Genomic DNA, 22,574 nt, shown 5'->3' with positions numbered 1-22,574 from the left:
TATAATTTTTAAATAATATTTTAATGATAAATAATAATAATGTTTTAATTTAGATTTTCTGTTGTATTTTCAATTTGTACTTAATTAAGTTTTCATTAGTGTTGACTATCATTGTTTGTTTAAAAAAAAATATATATATATTGTAATAACGTTCGTAGAGGGAAGGAAGGAGGCGGGAACCGGTGAACGTTTCACAAACATTTATTAAAAATAAATAAACAAAACGAAAGTAAAACCGCGGACAGCCCCTCACGGACGACTGCCCTCAAACACACACAAAATAAAACGTGGGCAGCCCCTCACGGACGACTGCCCTCAAACACACACAAAATAAAACGTGGGCAGCCCCTCACGGACGACTGCCCTCAAACACACACAAAATAAAACGTGGGCAGCCCCTCACGGACGACTGCCCTCAAACACACACAAAATAAAACGTGGGCAGCCCCTCACGGACGACTGCCCACAAACACACAAACAAAACTAAACATAAAATCCAGGCCTGGTCCTCTCTCGTCTTCCGCAGCCCTTGCTCCTCCTTTTATGCTCCCGTCACATGGCCGCGAGACGTGACCGGTGTGCCACGCAGCTGGCACTCGTGAACGTTAATCACCGGCCCGCTCTCGCGGTCCCTCGCCCCGCTGCCTGTCACACCAAATATATATATATATTTAGCTTTTTATTTTAGTTTTAGTAATTTAGATCTAAGTTAGTGCAATTGATAACATATCATTTAATCATACAGTTATCAGGGTCAGCTAGTTATCATCAGTTAACAACTAGCCATATTGATATTTAAGGCAGGTTATAATTATTTACATTTTTATTTCATTTAACAAACTTTATCATTTAGTTTTCGCTGTTGATAAATAGCAGTCCTGCTCATCTGAATACATCTGCCTTGATCCAGGGAGATTATATATTTTTTTAACTTTGCAAATATTTGTATTATGTAATGTTGACATTTTTGTTTAGATTTTAGTTCTGTTTTATTGTTAATTTGTCCTTTTAATGTAGTTTTCTTTAGCTTTCAGTTAATAGTTTAGTTAATATACTGTTAATCAAAAACTAAAACTCATTTTTATTTTAGTCTTGGCGTCATGAAAGTGTATTTTCAGATTGAGTTAATTTTTATTTAAGTTTACAAACATGTTTTTAATGTATGTCAGCTGTATTTTAGTTTTCGTTAATGTTAATAACAATCCTGATCACATTAAACGTGTCCTGATCTTATGTCCAGTGTTCTGGAGATGCTCTAAAAACCCACATAAAACATATTAAACCTGACTTATTTTGTGTTTGTATTCTTGTGTGTGTGTGTGTGTGTGTGTGTGTGTGTGTGTGTATGTTTGTATGTGTGTGTGTGTGTGTGTGTGTGTGTGTGTGTGCGTGTGTGTGTGTGTGTGCGCGCTCAGCCCCTGGTCGAGGAGGCAAAGCAGGCAGTAGGGAACATTAAATCGGAGTCCCTCTCCGAGATCCGCTCGTTGCGTATGCCGCCCGACGTCATCAGAGACATCCTGGAGGGGGTGCTGAGACTCATGGGAATATTTGACACGTCCTGGGTCAGCATGAAGAGGTGAGAGAGACAGACGTGATGGGAGTGGGAGCCGCTCTGTCATTACTCATGCTTTATATTAGTCTTTAACGGCTGTAACAGAATTAATTCTGCCTTTATTTATGGTGTTTATCTCTTCCCGGGAAATTAAACTGTCATATTGCTTATTACACCTTCATACCCTTCAGGCTAAATGAATCCAGCCGCATTCTAGACTAATTAATGATTTTAATTTAGCGCATTTTCATTGCAAATAGGCGTGTGGAGACATTAGGTCATTTGCTTTTTGTTAAAACATTAAATTAGTTGAATAATTGAAGAGCTAATGGAGTGTTTATAAATGGCAGTTTCTTGGCCAAGCGAGGAGTGAGGGAGGACATCGTCACGTTTGACGCGCGCAACATCACCCACGAGATCCGACAGAGTGTTGAGGAGCTTCTGCACAGAAACAAAGCATCGTTTGACCCCAAGGTCAGACACAATTTCACGTGGAAACTGAACTGACACTTTTTGCAATCTCACAAATATGAGAAAAATATATATAAAATGTTTTCACACATCCACTTCAGAGTAAAGTCATACACTACATTGCCAAAAGTTTTGGGACGCCTGCCTTTACATGCACATGAACTTTAATGCCACCCCATTGTTAATCCGTAGGGTTTAATATGGAGTCGGCTCACCCTTTACAGCTCTAACAGCTTCAGCTCTTCTGGGAAGGCTTTCCTCAAGGTTTAGGAGTGTGTTTATGGGGATTTTTGCCCATTCTTCTAGAAGCGCATTTGTGAGGTCAGGCACTGATGTTGGACGAGAAGGTCTGGCTCTCAGTCTCCGCTCTAATTCATCCCAAAGCTGTTCTATCAGGTTGAGCTCAGGACTCTGTGCAGGCCAGTCAAGATCCTCCACACCAAACTCGCTCATCCATGTCTTTATGGACCGACGCTTTGTGCACTGGAGCGCAGTCATGTTGGGACAGGAAGGGGCCGTCTCCAAACTGTTCCCACAAAGTTAGGAGCATGAAATTGTCCAAAATGTTTTGGTGTGCGGAAGCATTAAGAGTTCCTTTCACTGGAACTAAGGGGACAAGTCCAACCCCTGAAAAACAACCTCACACCAAAATCCCCCCTCCACCAAACTTTACACTTGGTACAATGCAGTCAGACAAGTCCCGTTCTCCTGGCAACCGCCAAACCCAGACTTGTCCATGGGATTGTTAGATAGAGAAGCGTGATTGGTCGCTCCAGAGAACACGTCTCACTGCTCTAGAGTCCAGTGGCGGCTGCTTTACTCCACTGCATCCCACGTTTTGCATTACTCTTGGTGATGTAAGGCTTGGATGAGCTGCTCGGTCATAGAAACCCATTCCATGAAGCTCTCTACACATTGATCTTGAGCTCATCTGAAGGACAGAAGTTTGGAGGTCTGGAGCTATTGACTCTGCAGAAAGTTGGTGATTTCTGCGCACTGTGACCCTCAGCATGCGCTGACCCCGCTCTGTGATTTTACGTGGCCTATCATATCCTGGCTGAGTTGCTGTTGTTCCCAATCGCTTCCACTTTGTTATAATCCCACTAACAGTTGAGCGTGGAATATTTAGTAGTGAGGAAATGTCAGGAATGGACTTATTGCACAGGTGTCAGCCTATCACGGCCCCACGCTTGAGTTCACTGAGCTCCTGAGAGCGACCCATTCTTTCACTAATGTGTGTAGAAGCGTCTGCAGGCCTAGTGCTTGATTTATACACCTGTGGCCATGAAGGGACTGAACACCTGAACTCAGTGATTTAGAGGGGCGGCCCAATACTTTTAGCAATATAGTGTAATTAATGCCCTTTTGAGAGGTCAGCTCAACACCTCTTGCATTTTGTAAACTTTACCGTGTACAATCATCTAATCATCAGAGATTTTTGTTCTGCAGAACGCCAAGCGTGCGAGTGCCGCTGCCGCTCCTCTGGCCGCCTGGGTGAAGGCCAACGTTCAGTACTCACACGTGCTGGAGAAGATCCAGCCGCTGGAGTCGGAGCACGCGGGACTGATGGAGTCTGTACACACATGAGCAAAGCCTTCGGGACTTTAACCCAGAGGGACTGTTTCTGACGCATTGTCTCTGTGTTTCTGCCAGAAACCTGCGGAAGACGGAGAACCGCAAGAACAGGCTGGAGAAGGAGCTGAACTCAGTGGGAGAGAAAGTTCTGGAGCTGAAGGAGAAGTAAGACTCGTGAGAAAATTGACCAGCTATTGATTCTAATAGAGTTAATTTTTGTGCTTTGCTAAAGTAACACAATATTTAAATTCACATGAAAGCAATATTTCATGCACACAGAATAGTGAACTTTTAATTAGATTTCTAAGATTATTTTTATTTATTTATTTGTTTATTTAAAGAAGACCATCCATCCATCCATCCCATAGTACCATGGCAACCACATAGCAACACCCTAGCAATCTAATCTATCTATTCCAAACTTCAGGCTTTAAAACAATTTAAAACTTTCTGGCTAGGGTTTTTCAAGCCAACTTTTCTTATCTAGTTTTCATTGATATTTTGAATGAAACTTATTTATTTATTTTACTTTTTAATGTTACTAATTTTGGTGTTTGTCTTTATTTCTATTATTTTGTAAATATATCTATATCTATCTATATATATATATATATATATATATATATATATATATATATATATATATATATATATATATACTGTTCTGTTAAGTTTTTTTATTTATTATTATTATAGTATTGGTACTTTAAATTAAACTAAATGAAAAGAGAATTCTTTCCTTGGTAACCAGCTGATATAAAATAAGCTTAAGATTTTTATATAATAATTCTTATGCTTTTAGTTTTAGTAATAATGCAATTAATGTAATAAAATAATGTAATTCTTGCATTGCCTTCTTCACAAAGGGTGCATGCCATATTGCCTTCTGGAACAACTTTCACAGTGTGAGCTTGTCCTAGATGCCTTAAATGCTGTCTTTTTGTAGGCAGCTCACTAGTTGTGTGTGTGTGTGTGTGTGTGTGTGTGTGTGTGTGTGTGTGTACGACATCTCGTCTCTGGTGTCCAGGTTTCAGTGCCGTACGACTGAAGCAGCAAAACTGGAGTCTGAAGTGAGCAGAGCGCAAGAGACCATCAGCGCAGCGGAGAAACTTCTACAGCAGCTGGATGGAGAACACACGCGCTGGACCGCACAGGTGTGTCTTAGTGTGTGTGTGTGTGTGTGTGTTAGTGGGCATGTTTTTGTGACATATGAGAACACGTGTATAATGCCATGGGTATGACACAGGTATTACAGGAGAGGGTGAAATATGAGGACATTACCCATGGCCCCACTTTTCAAAAGGCTTATAAATCATACAGGAGGAGTTTATTTTTTTTGAAAGATGAGTAGGTTTAGGGGTAGGAGCAGTGTAAGGGAATAGATTATACGGTTTGTACAGTATAAAAACCATTACGCCTATGGAATGTCCCCATATGACACAAAAACAAACGTCTGTGTGTGTGTGTGTGTGTGTGTGTGTGTGTGTGTGTGTGTGTGTTGGGTAGGTTTAGGGGTAGGAGCAGTGTAAGGGAATAGATTATACGGTTTGTACAGTATAAAAACCATTACGCCTATGGAATGTCCCCATATGACACAAAAACAAACGTCTGTGTGTGTGTGTGTGTGTGTGTGTGTGTGTGTGTGTGTGTGTGTGTGTGTGTGTGTGTGTGTGTGTGTTGGGTAGGTTTAGGGGTAGGAGCAGTGTAAGGGAATAGATTATACGGTTTGTACAGTATAAAAACCATTACGCCTATGGAATGTCCCCATATGTCACAAAAACAAACGTCTGTGTCTGTGTGTGTGTGTGTGTGTGTGTGTGTGTGTGTGTGTGTGTGTGTGTGTGTGTGTGTGTGTGTGTGTGTGTGCGTGCGTGCGTGCGTGCGTGCGAGCGAGTGTGTTTTAGGTATTATTTACATTATGCACAAAATGTCCCCACAAGGAAAGTAATACCAGGAAATGTTGGTCTTATCCATCCATCCATCCATCTATCCATCCATATTTTTGGTCCCCATGAGGAAAATAGCTGCATATAAATAATGTAATATAATATGTAATATGTAAATGTAATATACTTTGTACAGTATAAAAATTATTAGTCCCCATTAAACATAGAAACCGAACGTGTGTGTGTGTGTGTGTGCGTCTGTGTGTGCGTCTGTGTGTGCCTGCGTGTGTGTGTGTAGGTGGATGAGATCAGTGAGGAGCTGGACACTCTTCCTAAGAGAGCTCAACTATCTGCTGCTTTTATCACGTATCTGCCTGCGGCTCCTGAAGACCAGCGGCGCAGCAGCTTAGACGACTGGATGAGCAGCTCGGGACTACAGAGTAACACACACACACACACACACACACACACACACACACACACACACACACACACACACACACACACACATTTGTCCTGTAAAATGTATTTTGCATAGACAACACAGTGTTCATCAAACAGATAGCCCCGCCCCACACTCATGTCATTGGTTGAATCAGAAGTTGAGATGTCAGCCGATCGCACAAACAGATCAATGTTTTGAAAGTGTCTCAGTGGTTCACTCTTCAGTAGGTCAAACGACCGATGACTGACTCATAATGACTCTGAATATACAACTGACACACCACAGACTATTTGAACATCGAGAAAATGACACGCAGCTGCTTTAACATGCAGCCATAAGTCTCTTATTTGACCAATCAATGATTTGTGTTCTTTTTATATATATATATATATATATATATATATATATATATATATATATATATATATATATATATATATATATATATATATATATATATATATAATTTATATTTTAGTTTAAGTGCATTCATTTTATGGGATTTTTTTGTTGTTTTATTATTATTTAAGTTGAATTTATTTAATTTTATTTATTTTACATTTTTTAAATGTTTATTTTATTTTATTTTATTTTACTTTGTCATTGAACAGGCATACATCACCCAAACAGTAAACACACACTTGACTTTGGAAAACATTTATGATTATGTTTAACACCATTTTTAACTCTTCTGATTGGCCGAGGCTTTAACAGCGTGTTCTCTGATTGGCAGAGTTTGATTTGCGTCACTTCCTGTGCTCTGAGAGTGAGCAGCTGATCTGGAAGGGTGAAGGGTTGCCGTCTGACGACCTGTCGATGGAGAACGCTCTGGTCATCCTGCAGGTAACACACACCTAGACCTTTGTGTTCATCTGTGTTCCCATAATGCCTTGCGTTCACTCATTCATGTCTGTCTGCACATGCTGACATCAGATTACTGAGCTAAGATCACTGGTAAGATTGCACACAAATTACTTAGAACTGTTGACTTCCCATACTACACTGCAAAAAACGCTTTTCTTACTTAGTATTTTTGTCTTGTTTCTAGTCTAAACATCTAACAATTCTTAAAACAAGAAGTATTTACTAGACAAGCAAAAGTAATTGTCTTGTTTTGGGGGGAAAAAAACTCAAAATTAAATGTGCACTATGTAGTATTTTTGCAGTAAAATATCCAAAAACCACTAGGCCAGTGTTATATATTTTGTTCAGTTGAGTACCTACAATATCCCAGATGTTTCCAACTATTTGTAAATTGTGAGAAAATTGTGTCAGCATAGCGTTTGAGGGAGTCGCCTGTCAATCGCGTCATATCTGCGCTACCCTCGGGTTTATTCTGCAGAAGCGCTTTACTCTAAGCAGTGTGAACATGTCACAGCAGCGCCGAGCGAATGCACAGAGGAACGTCATAACATCATTTTAAACACACTTAAATGAATCTAATCTGATAAACAGAGCTGCTTTACCTCATAATCATAACCGGAAGAGTGGATCAGTGCGTGCGGCAGGCGACTGTGTCCCGTCCCGTCATAATAAAAGTCCCGGTTCTCGCGAGCCGTGTGTTTGTGTAACATTCGCTCCAGCGGCCGTGCTCAGCTCCACAACACTCGGTCCTGCTCTGCTTCACTACAGTAACGTTAATAACCGCATGCATGAACGTGATTTCTGCCCGAGTCCTATTTTCCACCGGCTGTGAGGTGAAGACCACATGTCCCAAGATACCGAGCTCACACTTTGCGTCATCAAACTACGCATTTGTTTAGAATATGCATTGCATTGTGCACCTTTAGGACCCGATTACACCGAACGTGCTTTTCAGTTTCGAAAACGCGAGGCGCACTGCACTCCCTTTTTTGGTATGTGTTTTTTCATTCAAAAAAGAGCAGTGCGCTTTAATGTTTCTAGGCAACCCCCGAATCACCTGTACTGTCAGTCAAATCAATGTAACGGTCAACACAACGGAAGGCCCGCCGCTTCATTCATTCGATTGGACAACAGAAACAAACGCGATGACGTTGTGCGCTTTTCCGCTCAGAGTTGACTTTTTTTCAACTTCATGCGCTCGGAGCACCCAGGGCGCATAAGCAGCGCGCATAACGCTCTCTGCCAAACGAAATCCATTCAAAAAAGGCGCCTCTCGCTGCAAAAACGCGTTCTGAGTGATCGGGGCCTTAAGAGAGTTTTTGCTTAAAATAAGCTAAATAATCTGCCAGTGGGATAAGAGAAATAATCTTAAAACAACATTATTTTTCTCACCCCATTGGGAGATTATTTAGCTTATTTTAAGCAAAAACTCTCTTCATTTTGAGTTATTTTTCCCCAAAACAAGACAATCATTTTTACTTTAAAAATATTTTGTAATGTTAGAATTTTTAAGTAAGAAAATCATTTTTTGTAGCCCTAACTCATCCTAAACCTAAAGGCCTGTTCACACCAGGAGAGATGTGGAAAAATGTCACAAAATCCACATCAAGACTGAAACGGCTATAGAAAAAATGAAGGGCGGGACTTGATTTTATCCTTTGGTTGTCGATTGAATTGTGATTGGATTAAAACTATTGGATCAAAACTAGGACTTATATTGCGTTTAGTATAAACAGTGTTATATCTGTTGTAATGTCCTGTCCTGAAGTGGAAAATAGCGTCTTATTGGTCAGTGAGTTTATATAGCAAAAATTGATCTACACAATGTGTGAACCGGCCTTAAAATAAACCCCTGGCATGAATCTCTTACCCAAGTCATTTTTTAAAAGTTTTCTCTTATGGCGAATTCAGCTGATTTTTTGTATGTATGATCTCATCTGAACTGATTGAACATTGTGATGTGTGTGTGAGAAGTTTATAATTAGTGTTCATCAGGAGTCTGGTTTCTATGGTGACCCACCGTCATGTTGCCATAGAGAACAGGTGAAATGAAGTAACGCGTGTAGGAAATATAATCTGACGAAACCTGTCAGGAGCCCTCTGGCTCTTATTTCACTGTGAAATCAACATGAAGAAGTAGATTTTGCATAAAGAAAATCAAGCCTTTTTTAAGATTTTATGAATTCTGGCAATATTTGCATGACAATTAAACCCATTTATCTCATTGTTTCTCACTCTCATTGTTTGGGGTGAAATATGAGCTGGAAATGTTCTTGATCTGGTTATACAGAAGAAGTTATACTGTCATTATTTATTATAATTTATCTTAGAATTAATCTTGTCTCTCTTCTCCTCTCATCTTTTCAGTTCGTCTTGTCAATTCAGTTCAATTCAAAAGAGCTTTATTGGCATGGCGGTGTAGTAGCACAATATTCCCAAAGCAATAGACATAAACAAACATATAGGTATGTTATATTATAAATAACTCCTCTCCTCTCCTCTCCTCTCCTCATCTCTCCTCTCCTCTCCTCTCCTCTCCTCTCCTCTCCTCTCCTCTCCTCATCTCTCCTCTCCTCTCCTCTCCTCTCCTCTCCTCTCCTCTCCTCTCCTCTCCTCTCCTCTCCTCTCCTCTCCTCTCCTCTCCTCTCCTCTCCTCTCCTCTCCTCTCCTCTCCTCTCCTCTCCTCTCCTCTCCTCTCCTCTCCTCTCCTCTCCTCTCCTCTCCTCTCCTCTCCTCTCCTCTCCTCTCCTCCTAGAGTGCTTCTTGTCCGTTCTTGATCGATCCGTCCTCTCGTGCGACAGAGTGGTTGCGAACTCATCTGAAAGCACATCGTCTGGAGGTCATAAACCAACAGGTAAATACACACACACACACACACACGCACACGCACACACGTGTGAGCCGTATGCCAGAGCTGTAATACTGTATCCCACAATGCAATGTACTCTCAATTCAATTCTCACACAGTTTCAGACATCTCCTTGTCAACTCATTTTGGCATGTCCATATTTTATTTTACTATTTTTTTAATAAAGAATATTTTTTTAGTATCATTGAGATACTGTTAGTTTTTATTAATATTATGATTTTTTATTTTATCATTTTCATTTAAATTCTATCTAAAATCTTGTCTATATAGTTATTTCTATATTAATTTCAGTAATTTTAGTATGTCAAGTTAAACTACATGAGAAAGGGAGATAGTTTCAGATGACTGTAATAACCCTGGTTAAAACCCCTCTATCTGTCCCAGGACACTAACTTCATGACGGTGTTGGAGTTATCTGTGCGCTTCGGGAAAACTCTGATCGTTCAGGAGATGGACGGCGTGGAGCCCGTCCTGTACCCGCTGCTGCGGCGAGATCTCATCGCACAGGGTGAGTACAGTGTGTGTGTGTGTGTGTGTTAGGTAGAAACTAGGGATGTCTCAAGGATTGACATCGGGGCTGATTAAGTCCGAACCTTTACTTTACATCAGCTGTAATGCAGGTGTTGTGCGCTAGGTGGCGGTATTCAGCTTCAAGTGTGTGTGTGCCTGCCAACCGCCATTAAAAGGAAAAGAAGCTCAAATGTTTGTGTGTGACTCGTGAGACCCAACGAGGTCTGTTCTAAATTAATCAGGGCTTGAACTGTATCGCGTCACACATGGTTAGAACGTGGAGTTAGATGCACCTACATACACACAACACACACACACACACACACACACACACACACACACACACACACACACGCACACACACACACACGTTCCTCCTATCCTGTAGTGTGTTTATCCTCCTGTCCCAGCTGTGTGTATGAAATAAGACCCGCGGGCATCTCTGAAGCCTCCTCCATATGCTGTGTGTGTGTGTGTGTGTGTGTGTGTGTGTGGCGCAGATATGGCTGAGTCTATCAGGGACCGGCGGGAGGCAGATAAACGAAGAGGTTTTCAGCATTCGGATGAGGAGAGAAAGAGAGAGGGAAATTAAAGTGTGTGTACAGACTACTGCATTGCAGGCGTACACACACACACACCCACACACATACAGAGTGTCGTGTTCAATTTGGCAACCCCACAAATCCTTCTCTTATACATGGAGGATATCCACACCAGTCTCAGCGGCATTCATTAACGCTGTTTTCATACGACTGTTTTTTGATTTTTTTGTTATTCTTACTTTTCCTCAACTCATTAATCAAATAAAACTTTAGTGCATAGTCTGCATACTGTTCTACATAGTTTGTTTCAGTTAGCAGTATACTAGTACTTCATTCTGAACATGATTTATTCCGCTCTTTGTATGTATGTGTGTATGTGTGTGTGTGTGTGTGTGTGGCAGGTCCGCGATACGTAGTGCAGATCGGTGACAAAGTCATCGACTATAATGAGGATTTCCGTCTGTTTCTGGCCACCCGTAACCCCAGTCCCTTCATCCCACCTGATGCTGCGTCTGTCATCACTGAGGTGAACTTCACCACCACTAGAGCAGGACTACGAGGACAGGTAACACACACACACACCCACACGTTTGTTTTTGTGAAATGTGGGGCCATTCCATAGGCGTAATGGTTTTTATACTGTACAAACCGTATTTTCTATCCCCTTACACTGCCCATACCCCTAAAACTAGCCATCTCACACACACACACACACACACACACACACACACACACACACACACACACACACACACACACACACACACACACACACACACACACACACACACACACACACACACACACACACACATTTACTTACCTGCCACTTATTACGTGCTCCAAATTCAAAAAGACCATTATTATTTTGTGTGTGTGTGTGTGTGTGTGTGTGTGTGTGTGTGTGTGTGTGTGTGTGTGTGTGTGTGTGTGTGTGTGTGTGTGTGTGCGTGTTTAGCTGCTAGCGTTGACCATCCAGCAGGAGAAACCAGAGCTGGAGAGCGAAAAAACCAAACTCCTGCAACAGGAAGAGGAGAAGAAGATCCAGCTCGCCCAGCTGGAGGAGTCGCTGCTGGAGGTACTGAAGCAACAATCCCAGCATGCTCCTCCACACATCATATTCTGAGGGGTTCAGTCTTTTAGGACCCCCAGACGAGAGACCCCATACCAAAATATTAAAGTCAGCTGTGTGTTTTCATTTATAAAGACATTAATACTGTGAAAAAATTATATTATAAAAATGTGTAAAACATTGTTTATTTTTTAACAATTTAATTTTAAATCATTTATTTTTTAAACATTATAGTACTCTGCTGTTAGATATATTATTTATTAATTTAAATATTATATTATTTATTATTTATTTACTAATTTAATAAAATGTATTTATTATTAATTTAAATGATTTAAATTAAAATACAATTGTAGTATTAATTGTTTTGAACTTTATTTTCTAATATAAACTGGCCGTGAACTGGTCACATGACTTGTTGAGACACATTTCATTTAATTTGTATTTTCTTATTTTATTTTATTGTTTTAATTGTATTTAGTTTTATTTTCTGACATGACAGCTGACCACTACTCATTGAATTGGTCACATGACTTGTTAAGGCAAAGGGACAATTGTTTATATATATATATATATATAATTATTATTTTTACATTATTATTAACATTTTATTTTATTGTTTTTTAATGTATTTTGTAATTTAATGTAAATGATTTTTATCAATTATTTACTTAAATATTTTGATATTTATTACAATTTCTACTTATTTGTATAACTTTTTTTTTTTATCAAATTGAGTTAGTTACTTACTTTTATTATTGATATATTTTTAAAACTTTTTTACAGTGATTTTCTCCAAACGTTTTGCAAGCCCCCGGACCCCAATGTGAAAACCCCTGGATTACGGGATGTTTTTCCCCAGATACTCAAACAGTATGTGTGTTTTGTGTGTGTGTAGACTCTGGCGACGGCTCAGGGGAATATCCTGGAGAATAAGGAGCTGATCGAGTCTCTGAACCAGACCAAAGCCAGCAGCGCTCTGATCCACCAATCACTGACTGAATCCCACCGCCTGCAGACGTCACTTGACCAGGTAATGCTGGGAAAAATTAGCCTGGATGCCAGCCGAACTCAGCCCCGCCCGAAACATTTGAGCTCGGGCAGTTCTGTCTGGACTTGATCCATAGAGGAGTAATTATGCAGAACATAAACTGACCAATGAGATCATCAGGGCGGGCTTTAGCCGATGACGGACAGATGATCAACAGTACCGTAATCATCACGTCATCAAAGGGGCTTGGGTTATATTTGATCAAATCCTAAACGGAGAGCTTGTTTGTATCTGCATCACCTTCACTATTTCTCTCAGAAATGATGATCGTGTTTGTAAGTACTCTGAGTATCATTAAATTCTTTTTTTTACAACACCGGCTAAGATCGCTTATTCCAGCGCGCGTGCAGACAGGGTTGCCAAATTTTGCACAACAAAACCCACCAACTACTAGCCCTAAACAAGCTCAATAGCTTCTCGATGGGGGTTCTCCTAAAAAAAAATGGCTTTGGGGGGTAAAATGTGTGTTATTTTGGCAAGGTTGCTGCTAAAATTCGCACTCATGGGTCTATATATCACATAATAGTCGCTTCAACCCGCGGACATAGAAAACAACCCGCGGGAAAACCGCTCTGTTGACATTTGACAACTAACGTTATGCGTCGCTCCGTTGCTCTGATTGGTTGGTGGTCTGTCCAATTTATGTTTTTACTGGTTCGGTTGAAACGCCCCATAATCACAGCCCAATGGAGCATCAGACTCATATTCTGACTAGGGCTGTCATTTAAAAAAAAAACTAATTCGAACGGCTATCAATTATCAAGCAGTGTATTCGAATATATTCGAATATCTACGACACCATACCCCCCAAATAATAATAATAAAATAAAAAAACCGACACCACCGTAACTGAGATTAAATCACAAATGCATTAACAGTCTGACAGTCATAAACAGGACTCAGGCCACAGCCTGTATGGAAAAATAAATAGTTAACTTAATGTTTGAAGCAGCAGGTTATCAACGTAATCGATATGAAGTGCCACTATACAATCATCACAGTTTGTCTACGGCATCAGATGTCGACGCCGTCCTCTCCAGCAGCTGGAATGTGTTTACGGATGCCATAGCAACTCTCAACGGCCACCAGGACTTATAAAAGCTATTTATTTGTTGTAAAGTGTAATAATCATCTCAGAAAAAAATAATTCTAATGTCAGGCGCAGTTGAAGTAGTTGATTGTTTGCTTACATGGGTAGGTTTAGGGACAGTGTCATTATGGCAACATTATCTTCAAAACTTCTTACGAAATAAAAAGTTTATCCCTCAGAAAAATGTACTTTCCTCTCTTGTCAACATGCTTGGTGTGTGTGAGCGCGGCGCATGCTCTTCAGTGATGAAGGTGAGCGCGGTGTACGTCATATAAGGACACACACACTCAAAAGTAATCCGGTCAGGTCGTGTACATGGTGAAATGTTTCGTTTGATTGATTCATGAAAAGGTTTATCCACCCATCTCAAAACGATTACAATTTCATTCAGTTTGGGCATTTTTATTCCGATCGAGGTGTTTATACGGAGCATTTTCATTCAGATTGGACTTTTAAACCGTTTACAGTGCTCCATGTAAACGCACCCGACTGTAAAAAAATTGCGCTACATGGCACTTAAAAAAACGGATCGTTTATTTATAGTTTGATTACGGATATTTCACGTCATGTTCGAATGCATATTCGAATATCGAATAAAAAGTGACAGGCATAATTCTGACTAGAATTGAGTATGACGTCAGGCTAGGGAAGAATGGGATCATGCCAGAGATACCAGGAATGAATTAATCAGCAGGTGGCACCAGTGTAACGTCCGTCTGTGTCCGTGTTTGTGTGTGTGTGTGTGTGTGTGTGTGTGTGTGTGTAGGAAAGGGACGCGTACCTGCCGCTGGCCGAGACAGCCAGTAAGATGTACTTTGTGATCACGGATCTGTCCAAGATTAATAACATGTACCGCTTCAGTCTGGTGTCGTTCCTGCGACTCTTCCACCGAGCGCTGCAGACCAAACAGGTGACGTGCAAACACACCTCACACACACATGTACTGATATTATAAGTGGAGCTAACTGTGTTTGTGTGATGCAGGAAAGCGAAAGCACCGATGTGAGGATCTCCACGCTGGAGAGCAGTCTGAAGAACATGGTGTATGAGTATATCTGCCGCTCGCTCTTCAAGGTAACACACACTGATTCCCTCACAATGTTCCCATTGAGACGACCCCGCCCACATAAAACCCCCAGCACCTATCAGAACCCTCGTTATGTTCCCATTGAGAAGACCCCGCCCACATAAAACCCCCAGCACCAATCATAGCCCTCGTTATGTTCCCATTGAGACGACCCCGCCCACATAAAACCCCCAGCACCAATCAGAGCCCTCGTTATGTTCCCATTGAGACAACCCCGCCTACATAAAATCCCCAGCACCAATCAGAGCCCTCGTTATGTTCCCATTGAGACAACCGTGCCCACATAAAACCCCCAGCACCAATCAGAGCCCTCGTTATGTTCCCACTGAGATGACCCCGCCCACATAAAACCCCCAGCACCAATCACAGCCCTTGTTATGTTCCCATTGAGACGACCCCGCCCACATAAAACCCCCAGCACCAATCACAGCCCTTGTTATGTTCCCATTGAGACGACCCCGCCCACATAAAACCCCCAGCACCAATCAGAGCCCTCGTTATGTTCCCATTGAGAAGACCCCGCCCACATAAAACCCCCAGCACCAATCAGAGCCCTCGTTATGTTCCCACTGAGATGACCCCGCCCACATAAAACCCCCAGCACCAATCACAGCCCTTGTTATGTTCCCATTGAGGCGACCCCACCCACATAAACCCCCAGCACCAATCAGAGCCCTCGTTATGTTCCCATTGAGACGACCCCACCCACATAAAACCCCCAGCACCAATCAGAGCCCTCGTTATGTTCCCATTGAGATGACCCCGCCCACATAAAACCCCCAGCACCAATCATAGCCCTCGTTATGTTCCCATTAAGATGACCCCACCCACATAAAACCCCCAGCACCAATCAGAGCCCTCGTTATGTTCCCATTAAGATGACCCCACCCACATAAAACCCCCAGCACCAATCAGAGCCCTCGTTATGTTCCCATTGAGATGACCCCGCCCACATAAAACCCCCAGCACCAATCAGAGCCCTCTTTATGTTCCCATTGAGAAGACCCCACCCACATAAAACCCCCAGCACCAATCAGAGCCCTCGTTATGTTCCCATTGAAATGACCCCGCCCACATAAAACCCCCAGCACCAATCAGAGCCCTCTTTATGTTCCCATTGAGAAGACCCCGCCCACATAAAACCCCCAGCACCAATCATAGCCCTCGTTATGTTCCCATTGAGGCGACCCCGCCCACATAAAACCCCCAGCACCAATCAGAACCCTCGTTATGTTCCCATTGAGATGACCCCGCCCACATAAAACCCCCAGTACCAATCATAGCCCTCGTTATGTTCCCATTGAGAAGACCCCGCCCACATAAAACCCCCAGCACCAATCATAGCCCTCGTTATGTTCCCATTGAGGTGACCCCGCCCACACAAAACCCCCAGCACCAATCAGAACCCTCGTTATGTTCCCATTGAGGCGACCCCGCCCACATAAGACCCCCAGCACCAATCAGAGCCCTCGTTATGTTCCCACTGAGATGACCCCGCCCACATAAAACCCCCAGCACCAATCAGAGCCCTTTTAATGTTCCCATTGAGACGACCCCGCCCACATAAAACCCCCAGTACCAATCATAGCCCTCGTTATGTTCCCATTGAGAAGACCCCGCCCACATAAAACCCCCAGCACCAATCATAGCCCTCGTTATGTTCCCACTGAGATGACCCCGCCCACATAAAACCCCCAGCACCAATCAGAGCCCTTTTAATGTTCCCATAGCGATGACCCTGCCCAGTTGCAACCACAGCATCAACCATTTTCCTTTTCTCCACCGAAATGATGTTGGTGCTTATGTCTGGACAAATGTACATAATGAATGGAATCCTATGTTGCCAGCTAGCATGTCCCGAGTAAAAGTGATCAAAAAACAACAAAAAATTACTTCTTGTGGCCTGCGTATTCACAACGAGTACAAATAGCGATGCAGATTAAGGCTTGGTGATTTCCTAGGCCAGTGTTTCTCAACCTTTTTTCAGTGACGTACCCCCTGTGAAATATTTTTTCAGCCAAGTACCCCCTAACCAGTGAAAAGTATTTTTTAAGTATTAAAAAACTTAAAACAGAGCACTGTGTAACGACAATGACTTATGAGTTTAATGTCTCGGGGAATAATTAACTCAAAAGGGATTTAATATTCAATATTCATGAATTTATGAATATAATTTGCTAGTCGTTCATTACGTATTAAAATTTTCCGATAGGGAAAATTGTTTAATTAAATACAAGTAACCCTTTACGGAATTGCTTGAAATTATCCTACTAAGTTTGTCCTGCAAATTAGTTATAGACTCTCAAATCAATTCTCAATAAGGGATTACTGCTTTACGAGCGCATAAGAAACATTAACTTTACTGATCAGGACAAGTTCAATATTTCAAATGGTCATACAAGTTACTTTACTAACATAGTAGCATAAGCAGTTAGGTAACGTTAGATCGTAAGTTTCATTGACTTCGTGTATGTGGCAGAATAACAGATTCAACTCATTAAATGTCTTTTGAAGGTTTAATAAACACAGACTAAAAATAACACTACAATTCACACAGAAAGTACATACTAAATATGCATCAAGAGAGTAGAAGTATAGATATTAAACGAAAGAATATGGTACATAAACGAAGATAATGAATAGACTGAACTTAGAGAGATAAAAAGAGAGAGAGAGAGAGAGAGAGAGAGAGAGAGAGAGAGAGAGAGAGAGAGAGAGAGTGGGGGGGGGGAACAGCTTCCTTCAGTTCATCAAATACAACCTTCACGGAGTTAACTTGTCCCAACGGGAAAATAACACACCCTCTTAACAGCAGTTTGAATTTGGAAATAAGAATACTTGCTTTAGTTTTGGCTTCTCGCGTGTGTGCGTGTGTTCCGAGTTCAAATGTCCTGCGTGTCCCGCGGTTCTTTCCGAGGTCGGGGTGGAGCGGCTGGTTGCTCTAGCGATGCTCCATGTTCTCCTTCTGAAGAATGCCCTTGGGGCTAGTAATTTGATGCGATGCAAAAGTGAAGCGAGGAGGGAAGAGGAGGAAGAAGGGAAGAGTTGGGGCCTGCTTGGAGGGCCTGCATTGGTGGCCTGGCTCAAGGGCCAGCCACCGTGGGTGTTGGTTCCGCCAGAGAGAGAAGACAAGAGAGAAGTAAGAGAGGGAGGGCATCCGAGCATCTCCCTTTTAAGGGTCTGGGAGTAGCCCCACCCTCCGGGTTAGACTTAACCAATGAGATTTTTGGGATTTCCAGGCGGGAAATTCCTCAGATTTTATGGCTCTTTGTTTCAAAGCTCGAATCAATGGGTCTCTGCCCATTCATACTCTACTTAATGCAACAAACACACACTGCATTTTCTGAATAAGTGATATACATGGAAGTGTAAGTCGTGAAGTGAGCATTAATTTGATAGGAGACATGACATATATGAGGTTATCTGAACTAGTAATTTGTTAAGACAAAGACAAAAAGATGCAAAATACCATACAGAATAAACATTTTACAAGACAGTTATGTGTTTACATATAATGTCCTGGGGTGCATGTTCATTTATAGATGGTTTGTCTATAATTTGAGGCAAAAGCGTGTGTTTTACAAGCTTTAACTCTCTGTGTATGAGACTTTTCATGTGGCCAAATTCTTTTGGGCCATAAAACAGTCTTATCAGATGGTTTCCAGGGTAACGGAGAATCTTTCTCTGTTGTGTTGGGGGAAGGTCTGATACTAAGCACAGAGCATTCAAAACATATTTGTTAAATGTAACTGGCGATTGTGTGTTTGATTCGCCTGAGTCGCTACATAATCCCCCCTTTCGATAGTTGTTGCCCCTCCTATGGACAACAACGAGCGATATCAAAGGTTTAGGAAGATCAGACACACCATAGCAATGTTAGGCTCCAGTTGTTTGTGTCTCCTGAAGTGATGGTCGTTCCACGGCAGATAAGGCAGACAGTAGCCAAGTTCAGGTCTCTGTGCTTGTGCTGCAGGTGCCGAGGCAGCAGGTGCCCTGACGGTGCGTCACCTGTCATCCAGAAGTCCGTTTGTGTGGTGCAGGTGTGCTGTGGGCTTTCTGCAGCCCTGGGTGGAACCATGTTCCTCGCAATGGCCAGTCAGTCCTTTAGGTCTCCTGCCTAGGAAGATGGACTGTGCATCTTGACACTTTTATGTCCTATGCTGACTAGGAACTTTTCCAGAGGGTGCCTCGCATTGTGGCCAGGCTGGGTGCCTTCTGGTGATCCACTTTGGTTTCTCTGTTTCAAAGTTCAAAGTCATTGGGGTTTTGAGAATCCCTTCAGAGGCGGCCTTGTGTTCGTTTAAGGCCTTCTTTCTCAAATCACATGCATGACATAGTGTGAGGGCTTGGCAGTGTAACAACAACGACTCATGAGTTTAATGTCTCGGGGAATAATTAACTCAAAAGGGATTTAATATTCAATATTCATGAATTTATGAATATGATTTGCCAGTTGTTCATTACGTATTAAAATTTTCCGATAGGGAAAATTGTTTAATTAAATACAAGTAACCCTTTATGAAATTGCTTGAAATTATCCTACTAAGTTTGTCCTGCAAATTAGTTATAGACTTTTCAAATCAATTCTCAATAATGGATTACTGCTTTACGAGCGCATGAGAAACATTAACTTTACTGATCAGGACAAGTTCAATATTTCAAATGGTCATACAGTTTACTTTACTAACATAGTAGCATAAGCAGTTAGGTAACGTTTAGATCGCAAGTTTCATTGACTTTGTGTATGTGGCAGAATAACAGATTCAACTCATTAAATGTCTTTTGAAGGTTTAATAAACACAGACTAAAAATAACACTACAATTCACACAGAAAGTACATACTAAATATGCATCAAGAGAGTAGAAGTATAGATATTAACGAAAGAATACATAAAAGAGAATAATGAATAGACTGAAGTTAGAGAGAGATAAAAGAGAGAGAGAGAGACAAAGAGAGTGAGGGAGAGAGAGAGACAAAGAGAGTGGGGGGAGGGTAAGCAACAACTTTCCTTCAGTTCCCCAAATACGACCTTCACGGAGTTAATTTATCCCAACGGGAGAATAACACACCCTCTTTACAGCAGTAAGAATAAGAATACTTGCATTCTTTTTGGTTTCGTTTTGGCTTCTCGCTTGTGTGCGTATGTTCCTGCGTGTTCGGCGGTCCTTTCCGAGGTTGGGAGGGAAGCGGCTGTTTGCTTTAGCGATGCTTCGTGTTCTTGAAGATCGGATTGTAGAAGAGAAAATTTTTGGAAGAGATGAGGCCTGCTTGGAGGGCCTGCATTGGTGGCATGGCTTAAGTGCCAGCCCCCCCCCCCCCGTGGGTGTTGGCTCCCACAGGGAGAGAGAGAAGAAGTGAAGAGAGCGGAGTAAGAGAAGAAGCGAGGCTTGAGTAAGAGAGAGGGAGGGCATCCGAGGTCCTCCTTTTATGGTCTGGAACACACACTGCATTTTCTGAATAAGTGATATACATGGAAGTGTAAGTCGTGAAGTGAGCATTAATTTGATAGGAGACATGACATATATGAGGTTATCTGAACTAGTACTTTGTTAAGACACAGATAAAAAGATGCAAAATACCATACAGAAGAAACATTTTACAAGACAGTTATGTGTTTACATATAATGTCCTGGGGTGCATGTTCATTTATAGATGGTTTGTCTATAATTTGAGGCAAAAGCTCTGTGTCTTAAACTCTTTGTGTATAAGACTTCATGTGGCCACATTCTTTCCGGCCATAAAACACCTTATCAGATGGTTTCCAGGGTGACTGAAGAATCTCCCTCTGTTGTGTTGGGGGAAGGTATGCTAGTGAGCACAACTTTCAAAACATATTTGTTAAATGTAACTGGCGATTATGTGTTTGATTCGCCTGAGTCGCTACAGCAGTATTGCCTACAAGGTGACTAACTGGTGTTGGAGGAGAAGGTTCTTGAAGCTGGTGTCCTCCTTACATTCCAGGTTTGTCTGAGTCTGTAGTAGAAACACAGGCAATTTTATGTCTGCCCTATTTAGTGTCTTAGGGCAGCGCTCAATCCACTTCGCTACAACTGCCATCCCTGTCTGGTTTATTAAACTTTTGAACAGATAAACACATACAAAATTTAAACATTTGAAAAAAATTAACTATATCAAAAATGTATATGATAATAATCCATGACTAAATTTATTGCAAATATTTATCATCACTAAATTTAGTGATTCAAACTAATGCAGTGGAAACAGTGTCCATAATTCTGAAATGGAAACCAGTGACATTTCCTATTTCAGTGGTCAAAATATTACTAAAATCTAAGTTGTTGTTGTATTTTAGAACGGGGACAATAATTTTAATGTTTTTGTTGTTGTGGAGTCCCGATATTATTATTAACATTAATAATCATTATGATTTAGTTTGATTATTAGGATTTTTGGTCTGGATTTAATACAATAAAAAAAAAATGAAAAGAGTTAAGCTATTAACCATTGAAAATAAGCAGTTTAAAACAATATTGTAACATAACAAAAACACTACAAAAATAAAAAAAAACATGATAAATGAAACTATACAAAAATATTGTAATGTTATATAATTGTATTTAAGTTTAGGCTATACTATATAAATTACTGTTTTTACTTTAAAGTTTTATGTTAATGCGTGTAAATAATTCTTAGTATCCTTAATTGGAAACAATACCAGAAACAGTATGGTAATCACTGCGTTGTGACTAAGGAAATTTTCGGGCAAATCAATCCGCACCTTTTTGAGGCTGTGTTTATAAAGTGCATACAAACAATTTTACTTTACATTAAAAGCCAATAGTTAGTATGTTACTACCTTGAAAGCGATAACGAGGTTTCTTTTGATATTTGACGATAATGCCGTTCTGTTTGCTCTCGACGTTCTTCATGAAGTAGTAGCGGCAGGCGACCATGCTGAGTCAGCGTAGCTCACAGCGCCATCTGCTGGTGAAAACGATCACTAAACTCTTGCTCCTAAAACCAGCGGCTGCTGTGTGGTGTTGGTTGCGCATTTTTCCCCCAATATATCTGCGGGTTGTTTGGAATGAGCTGTAAAACGGGAACATTTCCGGGGACAGCTCCATTCGGGGACAAAACATTAAAAACCAGGACTGTCCCCGGGAAACGAGACCTCTGGTCACACAATCGTTGATCCAAGTGATTGACAGGTGATGCCAGGCGGCAAATGACAGATTGGGTCAAACCATCCAGGTATGGGGGAGATTCTGGGTTTTTAGGATAATGAAATTGAATAGCCTATTGAATATAAAATTAATTTTATGAACTTATATTTCACAGACATATTTATGAAAGAATTATTTTTAAAGGATTTTTGCATGGATGCTAATTTTTAAATATATGTAGGCTATATTTTAAAATCTCACATACCCCCTGGAGTGCCTTCACGTACCCCCAGGGGTACGCGTACCCCCATTTGAGAACCACTGTCCTAGGCAGATATTGACTTGGGACTATATTATGTGGAAGCACAGGCGAAGCAGAGATATCACGCAACACATTGCAAACTCTCATCAGCCGGAGGACGTGAGGATGAGAGC

At 41.3% G+C, this 22,574-nt stretch overlaps 1 protein-coding gene across 1 annotated transcript in view; it reads left to right on the top strand.

The window, feature by feature from the left end:
- Nucleotides 1-22,574, top strand: part of dync2h1 (dynein cytoplasmic 2 heavy chain 1) — a 159,740-nt gene that overhangs the window by 85,005 nt on the left and 52,161 nt on the right. The window contains exons 58-71 of the mRNA XM_067451365.1: nt 1,416-1,576; nt 1,903-2,026; nt 3,473-3,594; nt 3,677-3,763; nt 4,626-4,752; nt 5,783-5,924; nt 6,663-6,772; nt 9,549-9,647; nt 10,047-10,170; nt 11,116-11,279; nt 11,673-11,792; nt 12,685-12,819; nt 14,694-14,837; nt 14,912-15,001. Of these exons, the coding sequence (XP_067307466.1) occupies nt 1,416-1,576; nt 1,903-2,026; nt 3,473-3,594; nt 3,677-3,763; nt 4,626-4,752; nt 5,783-5,924; nt 6,663-6,772; nt 9,549-9,647; nt 10,047-10,170; nt 11,116-11,279; nt 11,673-11,792; nt 12,685-12,819; nt 14,694-14,837; nt 14,912-15,001 (1,749 nt within the window). The remainder of the gene's footprint in view (nt 1-1,415; nt 1,577-1,902; nt 2,027-3,472; nt 3,595-3,676; nt 3,764-4,625; nt 4,753-5,782; nt 5,925-6,662; nt 6,773-9,548; nt 9,648-10,046; nt 10,171-11,115; nt 11,280-11,672; nt 11,793-12,684; nt 12,820-14,693; nt 14,838-14,911; nt 15,002-22,574) is intronic.

The sequence above is a fragment of the Pseudorasbora parva genome, chromosome 8 (assembly GCF_024679245.1).
Source record: "Pseudorasbora parva isolate DD20220531a chromosome 8, ASM2467924v1, whole genome shotgun sequence".
NCBI lineage: Eukaryota > Metazoa > Chordata > Actinopteri > Cypriniformes > Gobionidae > Pseudorasbora > Pseudorasbora parva.
Note: the sequence above shows the minus strand (reverse complement) of the source record. Positions and strands in the feature narration are given on the sequence as shown.